General features: G+C 35.8%; 1 protein-coding gene and 1 long non-coding RNA gene across 3 annotated transcripts; both read right to left on the bottom strand.

Annotated features, from left to right (window-relative positions):
- Positions 1-314: 314 nt before the first annotated feature.
- Positions 315-4,287, bottom strand: LOC107910442 (uncharacterized calcium-binding protein At1g02270). Its single transcript, XM_016838281.2, has 11 exons — positions 3,908-4,287; positions 3,631-3,810; positions 3,439-3,543; positions 3,156-3,261; positions 2,361-2,581; positions 2,175-2,251; positions 1,946-2,060; positions 1,699-1,824; positions 1,199-1,309; positions 1,008-1,115; positions 315-707 (listed from the first exon to the last, which is right to left on the bottom strand). Exons 1-11 carry the CDS (start codon positions 4,091-4,093, stop codon positions 474-476), a joined length of 1,569 nt encoding a protein of 522 aa, XP_016693770.1. The 5' UTR covers positions 4,094-4,287; the 3' UTR covers positions 315-473.
- Positions 4,288-6,471: 2,184 nt separating this feature from the next.
- LOC121219819 (uncharacterized) lies at positions 6,472-13,039 on the bottom strand. 2 transcript variants are annotated; one of them, XR_005916761.1, is made up of 4 exons: positions 12,314-13,039; positions 12,094-12,156; positions 11,650-12,011; positions 6,472-8,250 (listed from the first exon to the last, which is right to left on the bottom strand). It is a non-coding gene; the product is annotated as an uncharacterized lncRNA (long non-coding RNA). The 2 variants fall into 2 exon arrangements; XR_005916760.1 differs by lacking the exon at positions 6,472-8,250 and having other exon boundaries at positions 11,541-12,011.

Genomic DNA, 13,039 nt, shown 5'->3' with positions numbered 1-13,039 from the left:
TAAGAATTTCAGTTATTCACATTAGATTGTAAAGTTCTTTTTAAGTTCGATAATAACCAGTACACAAGTGATTGTCCGAATTCTGGTCTGTTCTCTTAACAATGGTATTTTTGCGATTTTTCCTTCCACTGTTCTGAACTTGCCCCCTAAGTTTTGCCAAAATTATCGTTACTCTTTTTCTTTCTTTTGACAATGCCACCGTCCATTCAGCTTCGTACGCTTCTCAATTTTGTTTTATGTGCTCCCCACTTTTCTGAATCGAATCTCTTTTACAAAAGAAAATTTTTAAAAATACATATATATCTCTGCTTGCGTAACCAAAATGATTTCTATTTGATTGTCTTGGTGCATGTACGTGGCTAAACATATACGAGGAAGAGAACTTTCCTGGGACTCTATATAAACACGTATGTATTTTTCCTTTTAAATGTGTAACAGAACTTGTTTTCTGTGAAGCTATCACCAATTTTATTCTACAAGCTTTGCTTCGAACACCGTAATCTAACAGGTGAGAATACAGCAGTGAGTCGGGCATGATCAGAAAGGGAGTAGTTTTCAGGCCATATTCCCTTCTCCACTTCATGGGGGAAGAGAACTGCTTTCTTTACCGCAAAACCGATAGCTTCGTCTTCTGCAATGCCTTCATTCAAGTCCTCTAAGCTGCAGTCTTCATCCATATGTTGTAACCATGTAGCATCCCAAATTCTCTGCAAATACGTCAACCAAATTACTCCATATTTTCTAATGAGAAATGTCGCCATAAATGCTACATTGACTTAAAAGTTAATTTTTTGAGACTACAGGTTACATCAGATATGTTGCCAAAACTACTTGTAGTGACAAGGGAACATGTGTCCAACCATATTATCAATATGCATGTGCTTTCTTATATTCCCTTTAGATCACCTATAGAAAAGGGTGCCTTAAAGTGAGTTACAGGCCATGCATAAAAGGCATCTCTGCTACTAGTAAAATGACCCAACTTTACAAACAAAAATGAAACACACCTTAAATTCTTCATAGTCTACAACACCATTTCCATCAGCATCGGCTTGGACCCACAGATCTTTCGTCTCTTGGAAACTTAATCCATGAGAAAGACCAGTCAAATTTACCTGCACATAGTTCTGAAAAGTTGAGAATTTAACCAGTTCCACTGTACATCAAGGGAACCTGTCAAGGAAGTGAATGAAAGTACCTGTCTAAGTGCATCACAAAAGGCCGAGTAAGTTATATGGTTGCCGCTGCTGTCAGCCCTCAGAAAGGCAAAGGCATCATTTTCAGCCAATGAAACCTTTTTAAGTTGGTACTGTAACCAAGATGGTGGCAATTCAATTTCAGATGTGGAAGCATGATAACTGGTGATATTCATTGGCGAAAGGAAAGGTAAAACATACATTCCCAATCAGAGAGATGGCAACAAATTTCAAATTCCACAATCAGTCACCTTATGGTTTCCTCAATAAGTGAAGCCATAGGTCACAGATTTGAGAACTAGTTATAATGTGCAAGGTTTATCAGAATCTGAGCCAAGTAACAGATGTGGCCTGCCCTAATGTAGATGTTTGATGCCACGCTCTAAAGAGAGAGGAAGCATAAATTTGCCTACTGTAGTAAGAACTAAGCTATAATTTGAGTTAGAAATGCAGAATTTGGAACAATAAATTAACAGCTTAAAATGAAAAATGCAGAACTAACCTTTATTATGCCAAAAGCTGCTTCGGCCCAACTTATCTTCAACAGTTTTTGTGAGTTATGAGGATTACGAAGCCATATGAAATCGACACCACAGATGTTTCCCCTATGGTTTCGATGGCTAACCCACTGTGGGATATACGAGGAGTAAAGCCAACATTTTTTGTCAGTAAGCATTGCAGACTCCAAAAAGTTAGTGGTATACTGATGGAGAGATGCAGAAATAGAATCTGAAATTGAATATACTAACCTTGTGAGCATCTGCATCGCTGTCTGTGTATTCATGTGCAATATCATAAGATGAAACAAATCCCTGAGACCTGAGGAACTTGTAGACATGTCCACGCTTGCTTCCATTCCAGTCGCTGTGAATTTATAGCATTAAGACAAAAAAGAGAGAGACAAAGAAAAACAAAACAAGTTAGAATGCCTTTTACTGAGGAGATCATCAAAGCCATAAAACCAAAGATGTAACTTACCCGCAGAGTATGACTGGCATCTGGCTGAGTTTGTTTTCTCTCTGATATGTTTCCAGATATTGTAGTATTTGGTAAACCTAAGAAGAATATCAAAGCTAGAGATAAGTTAAGTCGGTAACATAAAAAAGAATGCAAAAAGAAAGTGGTGTGGCGCACTGACGTATTTCAGAAGACGATAACATCTACCTGGTGCAGTCTCACAATGGATAAACTGGAATCATGAGGAAATAAAAGGTGGGTGTTTACAATGATAATTTCCTGTTGAACACTCTCATTCTGATTTATTGAGAAGGGTGCAACTGATTGAACATGCAACAATTGCGCAACACGGTCTCCAAAGTCATTGAAGAACAACTCTCTACGGTTTAAAACCTTGAAGTACTCCTTGTGTATAGCAGTCAACAAACCTGTTGAAGTAGTATAAACAAAAGTTCTCAAGCCTGAGACTAAAAAGGAGTTAAGAATCAAATAGAACCATAACAAAAAAAAAAAAATCAAGAACTTAAGTGATTGAATTTAAATCTTGCAGGATGATCTACACACGTAATAAGGACTGTGAACAGCCTAAAAGATACGAGTTTGACCATCCTTTTCCCATATTGGTGGCAACTGAAACCATAGAGCAGAAGGGAAAATATGTGAACCATAATGGAAGGAGTTATACCCCCAAAGGTGAGAAAATGGTCATTCTTCTGCTTACCTTATTCTATAGGAGCCGATTGGAATGGAGATTTGCATACTGAAAGTGGAAAACTAGAAATGAACTTCCAAACTAAAGAACACCCAGCTGCATCAAACTATAGCTAATACTACAAAATTAGGGCTCAAACTCTCTAATTGTCAAATGATTTTGACTTGATTTAAGCTTAATTTACTTACTCGGGCGGACAGCAACACATAACATATCTATCTAAGTTACAAACAAAGTCTTAAAACCGGCCTCTAGTATGAGAATAAATAAGTAAAAGGTGCGTTGTGTACCATCTCCTCTGTTGTTGGTTCTTGCAAGCTTGAAGGTATCATAGCCTGCAGCACCGAGGCTTTCTTCATACATATGCACCAGTTCTTCATTTCCAACCCAAAATTCCTAATCATTGAACGAAACAATTACCTAATTAGTGAAAGCTTATGTTATCAGAGTTGAAATTAAGGCTCTTCGCGGAAGGAAAGTGTCAACTCTTTATTAATACATGTTATGAAAGTCAAAACCAATGAAAGAATGAGAGAGGGAAACCAATAGAAGAAAAAGGGAAAAGAAACCCACCTGGAGACAGATAATGGAAGACCTTTCGTAAAGCAACCAATTTACAATCTTCTTATTTCTAGCTAACCAAAATGCTCTAAAATCACTCTCTCGTACGCTCTGGTTCTGTTCCATGAGAAAAACAAATCAATGAAAGGAGCAAAATTTACAAAGGTGCAGCGATATTAAAAGGGAAAAGAAAGAAGAAATCACCTGCTGGTCCAATCGCTTGTAAATAGGAGCTAGGATGTTGAAGGTGGTACAAGAAATGCAAGGCTCCCCCATTGTTGAACAAGCATGACCCGTTCTCGTTTCTTGAAAAGGAACAGATTTGCTTTCACTAGAATCCACATTAGCAATATCAGAGCCATTACAAAATCCTGCCAACAACACCTTTCACCCAAAACAGAGAAGGTTAGAATACAGTAAATTGAAAGATAACCAAGACCCAAAGTCTGAAACAAGAAAAAGAATCCAAATTTCAACCTACCATTTCAGAATTCTTGCCACTTTGATTGAGGTAAGCAATGAGAAAGAGGGAAATGAGAAAGGGAAGGAAGCAGAAAAAGAAAGCTTTGAAAAGGGTGGGTTTGTTGAAGTAAGAGTTAAGGGTTGGCCTTAGCTTAGGCTTGTGGACAGAGTTAGATGGAGGAGGAACTGTAATGTCTTGATTCATATGGTCGAGATGTTTTATTAAAATTCAAGTTGATGGGTGAAATGATTGATTGAAGTCGGGGCAGGGGAAGGGAAGCGGAGGTCGTGTGTTTGTTCGGTGTATTAGGACAATGGGGTTCCAGTGTTTTCTCATGGTGAAAAGCTAGCACAGGCTGTCCATGGCCGGGCGGCCCGGCCTGACCCGACGGCTCGCCTAAAATATAGGAGAGTTTACGTAAAAATATAGGCCCGAAATATAAGTTTTGGAAAAAATTTAAGCCCGTTTAAAAAATGGGCCGGGCCTCGGACAAGATTTTTTGGCCCGGGCTCGGCCCAAAAAATATTAAATATATATTTTTTATTTTTAAAATATAATAATTTTTTATTTTAAGTTTATTTACTTTCATTTCCTTGACTAGTGTTACAAAATAATAATAATAAAACATCAAGTTTGTTTTACTAATCAAATATTAGATTTTGTTACAACAATTAATACAATTAATAATTTGATAAATTTATTAATCAAATGTTAGATTTTATTACAACAATTAATACAATTAATACAATTAATAATTTGATAAATTTACTAATCAAATGTTAGATTTTATTACAACAATTAATACTATTAACAATTAATAATTTGATAATTTTACTAACAATTAATTTTAATAACAATTAGTTTTAATTTTATTAAAAAATAATTTTAATTTTAATTAAAAACGGGCCAGGCCGGGCCGGGCTCAGGCCCCATATTTTTTCTCTGGGCCGGGCTTGAGCAAAATCTTAGGCCCATATTTCGGGTCGGGCCAGGACCGAGCCTAGTAAACGGGCTGAAATTTTTTGTGGGCCCAGCCCAAACCCGGCCCGGCCCATGGACAGGTCTAGTCCCTTACCAAGGTTTTATTTATTTTATTTTATTTTGGGTTGTATTCGTAGGTTTATTCGTTTTTATGAGGAAAATTTTATTGAAAATAGGATTCAAATTGGGTTTATATATAAAACCCTTAGTAAAGATATTGATTAATGTTAGGGATGATAAAACCGTTAATCGAATTCGAATTAAATTAATATTAGTCGAATTTTTAAATTTTTAACAGTAAATTGAATTAAAATATTTTTTTTAAATTAATTGAATTAAAATTTATATGTTTTTTTATCTTTTATCTGTCAAAACAAGTATAAAACACATAAAAGAAATAAATTGGAAATGTTAATTTGACCGAATTAGCTAGATTAAAATTACATTTAATTTGTATTATTAATTATTAAGTTCGGTTAATTCGGTTAATTACCCGATTTTGAACAGAATTAATCTATAATTAAACATCAAAAAAATTTATTAACAAACCTCTAACCGAGTTAAATCGATTAATCGGCCGATTAACCGAATTAGATCAATTTCATCGATTAATTCGTTTTTAACCATAATTTAATCTCTAATTAAAGTTACCCTAAAAAAAAGAAACATCTTGATTAAGTGTGGTTTTATAAGGTAAATGACATCAGCCTGATTGACAAAGTAAAATTATTAAATTTAAAAAATACATATATTATTTAAACTTTTAAAACATAACTTTCCAATAAATAATTTATTTCTAATAAAAAACTAATCAACCTCTTTATCATCATCACCCACCTTCCTTTTAACTAGTAATATTCTTTAAATATAAAACTTACTAATTTATACTTGTCGGGATCAAGTCGTTCGAGAAAAAATTTTAAAGTGTTGTTTGTCAGATAATTAAATAAATTTCCAACAATGAAGGGTATTGTCCTCCAATGAGGGTTTTATATTCATATCACCACCAACAAAGCGCTCCCAACTCTATGAATCAAACATCTTCAAGTAGCCTCTTAAGGCATATTGGCTCTCAATAAAGTATGAAAGACAACTTTTTATCGGAGAATAATATCTTCTATTGTTAAGGGTTTGATAAGTTGTTCGACAAATGACACTTCGAAAATTTTTTCTAAATAAAGCAACCCCTCAACACAATTATAATTTTTTTTTCATATTTTTATTTTAAACATATATATTTATAATAATTAATTTTTCACTGAAAGTACATAAGAGTAATATATAAAAATAATAATTTTGCTAATTATAATAGTCACATGTTTCTATTCAAAGTAATAATAGTTGTAAATTAATAATAATAATAATAATAATAATAGCAACTTAATTAATACTCTATCAACAATTAATTTTATATGTGAAGTGCGATGTATTTTTTATAAAGAGAAGAGGAGGTTGCTTTTAGACGTTTACCTGTTAGTTTGTATAGCCTTTATGCACATGATTGCCATGAATTCTTACTTAGTAATCATGTTAGTTTTATACTATATTTATCTCTTTTTTTTTTAAGATATTGGAGCTAAATATTTTTGTCAATTTCTATATAAAATAAAAACTACTTTTTTATTGCACTTGTTATGATACTTGTTATCATCTACCCAAGACCCAAATAGGTTTGGGTTGGATGGGTCAATTTCCTCGAGCTCGCATATCGATTGAGTTCGCAGATCGAGCTCGCAGGATGGGTACCTATGTTCTCCTGCGAAATCACACATGAGATCGCGTGGGAAACTGCATAGCCACATGTTAAGTCTAGAGTAGGATATATATTGATATGCATGGAACCTACATAATATATCATATCAATGAACAGTATCCATATAAATAGACAAACACCACCATTTAAGAAGGACAAAAAAATACTCGAAAGGTTTCCCATTACTTAGTCGGAAAGTGTGGTCATGAAATGGGGATTAAGTGGAACATAATTGACTGGGTGGTATAGTTGTGGAAACACCTGTTTCTTCCATATCTTGGACCTTAACTCCATGAAACAATATGCTACTGCTAAAACATTGAAGAATTGAAATCTTAGATCAAAACACTACGTATGGGTGGTATGAACTACTTAAACAATAATTCTTGAACAACGAACAACCAGAGCTATTACTCACTACATCAAAAAATTTCCATTAATGAAAGATGTAAATCCATTGGAAAATTAAAAATACGCATGTCGGATGAAATGGTTGTTGCTATCTGCTCCAATAACGAATCATTGGTTTAACTGAATAACTAAATAAAATAGATAGATCTTTCTCTTCGTCTCAGGTCGATGGATCTTCTCAACTGGAAGATCCCTTATATGAATAATATATGAATAATACACATTCCAATTGACCGAGCCTAATTCTATTCTAATTATTTTGTTCCGAAGTAAAGATATTCGGAAATACTATTCTAAAATTAAAATAGCTTTTTATCTTATATCATACCCCCATTTGTATCAAACTGTTAGATTAGACGAACAATGTAACCTTTGGACGAGTGTAGCGTCAACTAGAGTTTTAAAAACTTGTAATGCACTATATATATTACTAGAACTGTCATTGTGAATAGCAGAATCATGTAAAAAAATAAAAAAATAAAAAACCCTAAAAACCTCTCTGCTCCCAAAAGTGCTTTGCGTTGAGTCCTAGAGAAAGCAGTATCTTCTGCAGCTTGGGATGGAGGAAAGCGGTAGTGATGATAGAGAGGGGAGGGATGAGATCTCTCTCCTAGCAGAAGAACTCATTCAGTTATCAGTCAAAGGGTCGATGGTGGAACCAAATTCTAAACTAACGTTAATTTGCACAGTTTGGACTGGAAAGCTTTACAACCCAGAAAGCTTTAAGGCACAAATGAAAAGTATATGGAAGACAAGGAAAAAATTTGAGATCCAACGGGTGGGACAAAATTTGTTCTTGATAGTTTTTGATTTAGAAGAAGATTTAGAGTTGATTATGGAGGGGAGACCATGGCTTTTCCGGAAAAATATTATTTTGTTTAATAGGCTAAATCAGGCGATGGAAAGAGATTTGATTAGTCTTACCTCATCACCGTTTTGGATGAAAATTGATTCAATTTTACTAGAGTTTGATAAGAAGGATCTCTTGCATGCAATTGGAGTTACGTTTGGGGGGTCCTCAAATCTAAAATTACCGATGTTAGTTGTCGGCTCAGAATCAATCTGGATGTTCGGAAACCATTACGTCGAGGTATTTTTGTCTCAAGTACTAATATTAATAAAACATGGGTTCCTTTTAAGTATGAGAACTTGCCGATATTTTGTTTTGAATGTGGAAGAATGGGGCATGGAATAACAGATTGCACTCAAAATATACCTGCAAGAAAAAGCAAAATCGGTATTGATCCACCTTATACGTTGGCTTTAAAAGCTGAATCAAAATTAGTTGGTAAAGAAAGTATGAAATTTCATGCTATGATGAAGAAGGTGGGGGTTCAAAGTTCTTATACAGGAGAAAAACTAGGGATGGTAGAAGGTTCTAAAGAAATAGAAGGTGAATATAATGAGTTTTGGGGAGTACAGGAAAATTCAGAATTGATGGTAGGGGAGGGGAAACTAAACGAACAGGGATTATATAGGTCAATGAGGGATGAGATGAAAGATGGCAGTATGGCATCTGAGTGTAAAAGTGTCAATCACGAGAAGAAAAAGAGTTGGAAAAGAATAAAACCAGGCGCCACGGTGATTCAATCTAAGATTGAGAATTGCATGAGGAAGAGGAAATTCCCAGAAGCAGATCTTGTTAGAAGTGAAAAGGTTATTAGTGAGACGGACGGTACTAAAAGATTAAAACATGACAATATCGATGGTAGTGGTATGGAGCTTTTAGAAGTAATGGTAGACAGTTCTGAGCAATCTGAAACACAAAATTTATTGAGATCGGCGGCTGCCGAGAGGCAAGCCGACCGGACGAAATGAAAACTGTTAGTTGGAATGTTCGTGGATTGGGGAGTCCACGTGCAGTAAGAAGGCTATGTTTTTTCCTAAAACAACACAATCCCCAGTTGGTCTTCTTAATGGAGACAAAGTTGGACAAGCAGCGGATGGAAAAAGTTAGGAGAAGATGTGGTTTTCCTAATGGTATTGATATTACAGCAGAGGGTTCGCGAGGAGGATTATGTTTAGCATGGAAAGGAGATATCGAAATAAGCATACAGAGTTATTCTACGAATCATGTTGATGTTATGGTTAAAGAAGGTACTGATGAAGTAGAGTGGAGATATACAGGGTTCTATGGTTCGCCCTACGTTAATAATAAGAGTGATTCGTGGAATCTGTTAAAGAAGTTGGGGCAGAATAGGTATCATCCATGGCTGGTAAGTGGTGATTTTCATGAAATTATGTATTCGTATGAAAAATGTGAGGGTGTATCTAGGGAGGAGAGTAGAATGGAGGCTTTTAGAGAAGTTTTAAAAGAATGCCTATTAGAAGATTTGGGATATTCAGGGGTCTGGTTCACTTGGGAAAAGGGAAATCTGCCGGAGACAAATATTAAAAAAAGACTTGATAGGGGTGTTGCAAATGACAAGTGGAAGCAGTTATTCCCAATGGGTAATATTGAGCACCTAACTTACTCAATGTCTGATCATTGCCCGATTCTTATAAATACAAATGGTAAAAAAATTTTAAAAGGCAATTCAAAATTCAAAATTGAAGCGTGGTGGCTCATGGAGGAAACGATTGAGGAAGTTGTTAAAAATTCTTGGGAATCAGGAAGAGGCACAGTTGCTGAAAAGCTCGAAAGATTACAATCAGCCTTAAAGACTTGGGCAAAATAAATTAAAGAACAGCGAGAAGGGCTGAAGAAAAGGCTTATAAAGTAGCTTGATATGTTGATGGAGTAGGAAAGGACTGACGATACAATGGCAAAAATTCTTGACACTAAAATCCACTTGAACATGGAGATTGATAAAGAAGAAGTTTACTGGGAACAAAGGGCAAGGGCAAATTGGCTGAAGGTAGGGGATAAAAATTCAGCTTTTTTTCATAGGTTTGCCAGATGTCGAAGGAAAATTAATACCATATCAAAATTGGCTACTATGTACATTCAAAAGTTATTTACGTCAAGTGGAATCAGAGATCCTTCTTATCTTCTCACAGGCATTAAAAAAATATTCCGGATGAAATTAACAGGGTTTTGATGTCAAAATTTACAGTTGAAGAAGTCTATGAGGCTTTGAGAGGAATGGGTCCCACTAAAGCACCAAGACATGATGGTTTTCCAGTAATTTTCTTTCAGAAGTATTGGCATATTGTAGGTATGGAAATTGCTAACTTTTGTTTGGGAATTTTAAATAAGGGTGAAAATTTTGGACCTTTTAACCAAACAGAGATTGTGTTGATTCCAAAAATTCCTAACCCTACTAGCCTGGCTAAATTCAGGCCTATTAGCTTGTGCTCTGTTCTTTATAAAATGGTGGCGAAAACAATTGCAAATCAATTACAAATAGGTATTGGCAAATGTATTGATGCGGCTCAAAACGCGTTCATCCCAGGAAGGCTTATTACAGACAATGTGCTTTTGGCTTATGAGATTTTGCATACATTTCAACAAAAACGCAAAAGGAAAAAAAATTATATGGCAGTAAAGCTGAATATGAGTAAGGCTTATGACAGGATTGAATAGGGTTATATAAAAGAAGTCATGCTAAGAATGGGTTTTGCAAAGGAATGGGTGGAGCTGGTTATGAAATGTATATCTACAACTTCCTATGTAGTCAACACAAATGGTGGAGGTGGATGAAGCTTTCGGCCAACAAGAGGTTTGAGACGGGAGATCCTCTAAGTCCTTTTCTATTTTTAATATGCAGCGAGGGATTATCATCGTTGATGAGATTTGCAATGAAGGATGGATCGTTAAAAGATGCAAAGGCAAGCAGAAGAGGCCCAGAAATTTTGGAGTATGGAAAAGGTTCTGGCCAGTGTGTAAATTTCAATAAATCTACGGTTTTTTTAGCACGAATACTACAGAAGAAAATAAGAAGTCTCGGCAATTTTGGTGGTAAGAATTTCAACAAATATGGAAAGATATCTTGGTCTCCCGAATGTGGTTGGCAGACGGAAAAAAGAATCATTTCAGTACCTCAAAAGAGAAAGTGCACAACAGAATCGAAGGATGGAGTACCAGAATGTTATCGCAAGAGGGCAAGAAGTTTTTCTTAAGGCGGTATTACAGGCTATTCCAACCTATGCTATGTCTTGCTTTTTATTACCAAAGTCTTTATGCAGAGATATAGAAAGCATTTTTGCCAAATTCTAGTGGCAAAAAGCCCATGGGAGAAGAGGTAATCATTGGTGTCAGTGGAAGTATGTGTCGATCAAAAGAAACTGGTGGTTTGGGCTTTAGGTATATGGCTAAATTTAACATCTCACTCTTAGCTAAGCAAGGATGGAGAATCTTAAGTAATCCAGATTCCTTATTAGCTCAAGTTTTAAAAGCAAAGTATTTCCCGACTGTTAATTTCTTAGATTCTCGTTTGGGGTATAATACTTCATATACATGGAAAAGTATGTGGGCTACGAAGGGCATTTTAGAGGAAGGGCTGTGCTGGAAGGTAGGAAAGGGAACGCATATTTCAGTCGATAATGATTCTTGGATTCCAGATGTGAATAAGAGCAGGTTATTAGATTTAAACTTGAATTTGAATGATGTTAAAGTTGCAGATCTAATAAACCAAAATAATAGAACATGGAATAAAGAGTTGATTTTTTCTACCTTTCCGGAGGATGTTGCTGAGAAAATTATTTGCATCTCGTTGGCAGAGATACCTCATGATGATTTTCAGGTCTGGATTGCAGAGGCGACGGGTGAATTCACAGTACGAAGCGCCTATAAAATATTACAGAGTATTGAAGATGATCCTAGAGCTTACGCTTTACAATATGGCTATAAGGAATTTTACAAAAAGTTGTGGATTCTTAACCTCCCCTCAAAAATCAAAATTACAATATGGAAGATATCATGGAATTTTCTAGCTACACGAGTTAACCTGCTTCAGAAAAAGCTAACTAATACATCAGCATGCCCCCGGTGTGGAGCTGGATCGGAGAACATGGATCATCTCTTCCGGGAATGTCCTATATCAATTTCAGTATGGAACGAATTATCATGCAAAGTTTTTTTACACGAAAGTCAGATGGAGTTTACACAGTGGCTAACCTGGGTATTTGCGAAGAATTCAGTATCACAGTGTAGGACATTTTGCTGTGCATTATGGGCAATCTGGGGTGATAGGAATGATAGAGTGCACAAAAAAATGAGTAAATCTGGAAAAGCTTTAGGCAGATTTGTTAACAATTACATAGCAGAGTTGAATAAGATCGACACGAATAAGTCACAATCCTCTATAATGATTAGGAAATGGAGAAAGCCACCTAACCAGTTCGTGAAGATCAATTTTGATGCAGCCTATGATGGAAAGGGTAATCAAGCGACTGTGGGGATTGTGGCCAGGGATAGTGAAGGCAAAACTCTTCTATCATGTTCGGAGATCTATCAACAGGTGACATCAGTCTTCGTGGCCGAGGCGCTCGCTTGCCGGAAAGCAACCAAAATCGGCATGGATATGAAATGGGGAAAAATCATTATAGAAGGAGATTCATTATCGATAATAAAAAAAAGTAAGTCAGGTATCCAAGATAAATCAAGGGTTTGTGCATACATTACCGATATTCATAAGATGCCATCTGAAATCAAGGAGTGCAGATTCGAGCATGTCTCAAGAGCAGTTAACATTCTTGCGCATATGGTAGCAAAAGAAACTATGAAGGCTAAAGTACCAGTGTACCTTGTTGGGGGAGTTCCGGAATATGCAGAAGATCAAGAGGAAAGGGATAGAATGGGAGATTAAGATTGATCAGAAAGGGAGAAGATGGGATGGGGTTAATCGAGAAGAGGGCTGGACAAAGAACGTTGATAATTAATGCCTCGGGAGTATGGAAGCGTCTTGAAAAAGAAAGGTAGATGAAGTGACAAGGCGTGGAAGCGTCTTGAAGAAGGAAGGCAGATGAAGTGACAAGGCGATGAACAGTCTGTTTTGTTGATTGGGTAAATTACACGGCAACATTTAAGGATTCTGGTTTTTTTTTTGATTTGGCTATATTTA

The sequence above is a fragment of the Gossypium hirsutum genome, chromosome D08 (genome assembly GCF_007990345.1).
Source record: "Gossypium hirsutum isolate 1008001.06 chromosome D08, Gossypium_hirsutum_v2.1, whole genome shotgun sequence".
Taxonomy (NCBI): domain Eukaryota; kingdom Viridiplantae; phylum Streptophyta; class Magnoliopsida; order Malvales; family Malvaceae; genus Gossypium; species Gossypium hirsutum.
Note: the sequence above shows the minus strand (reverse complement) of the source record. Positions and strands in the feature narration are given on the sequence as shown.

Bases quoted from the DNA above. Each gene is read 5' to 3' on its own strand.
- LOC107910442 (XM_016838281.2), bottom strand. From the start codon at position 4,093: ATGAATCAAGACATTACAGTTCCTCCTCCATCTAACTCTGTCCACAAG. The intron at 3,544-3,630 runs GTGATTTCTTCT...CTCATGGAACAG, and splicing joins ACAAGCGATTGGACCAGCAG to AACCAGAGCGTACGAGAGAG. The intron at 2,061-2,174 runs GTAAGTTACATC...ATAAATTCACAG, and splicing joins ATGCCAGTCATACTCTGCGG to CGACTGGAATGGAAGCAAGC.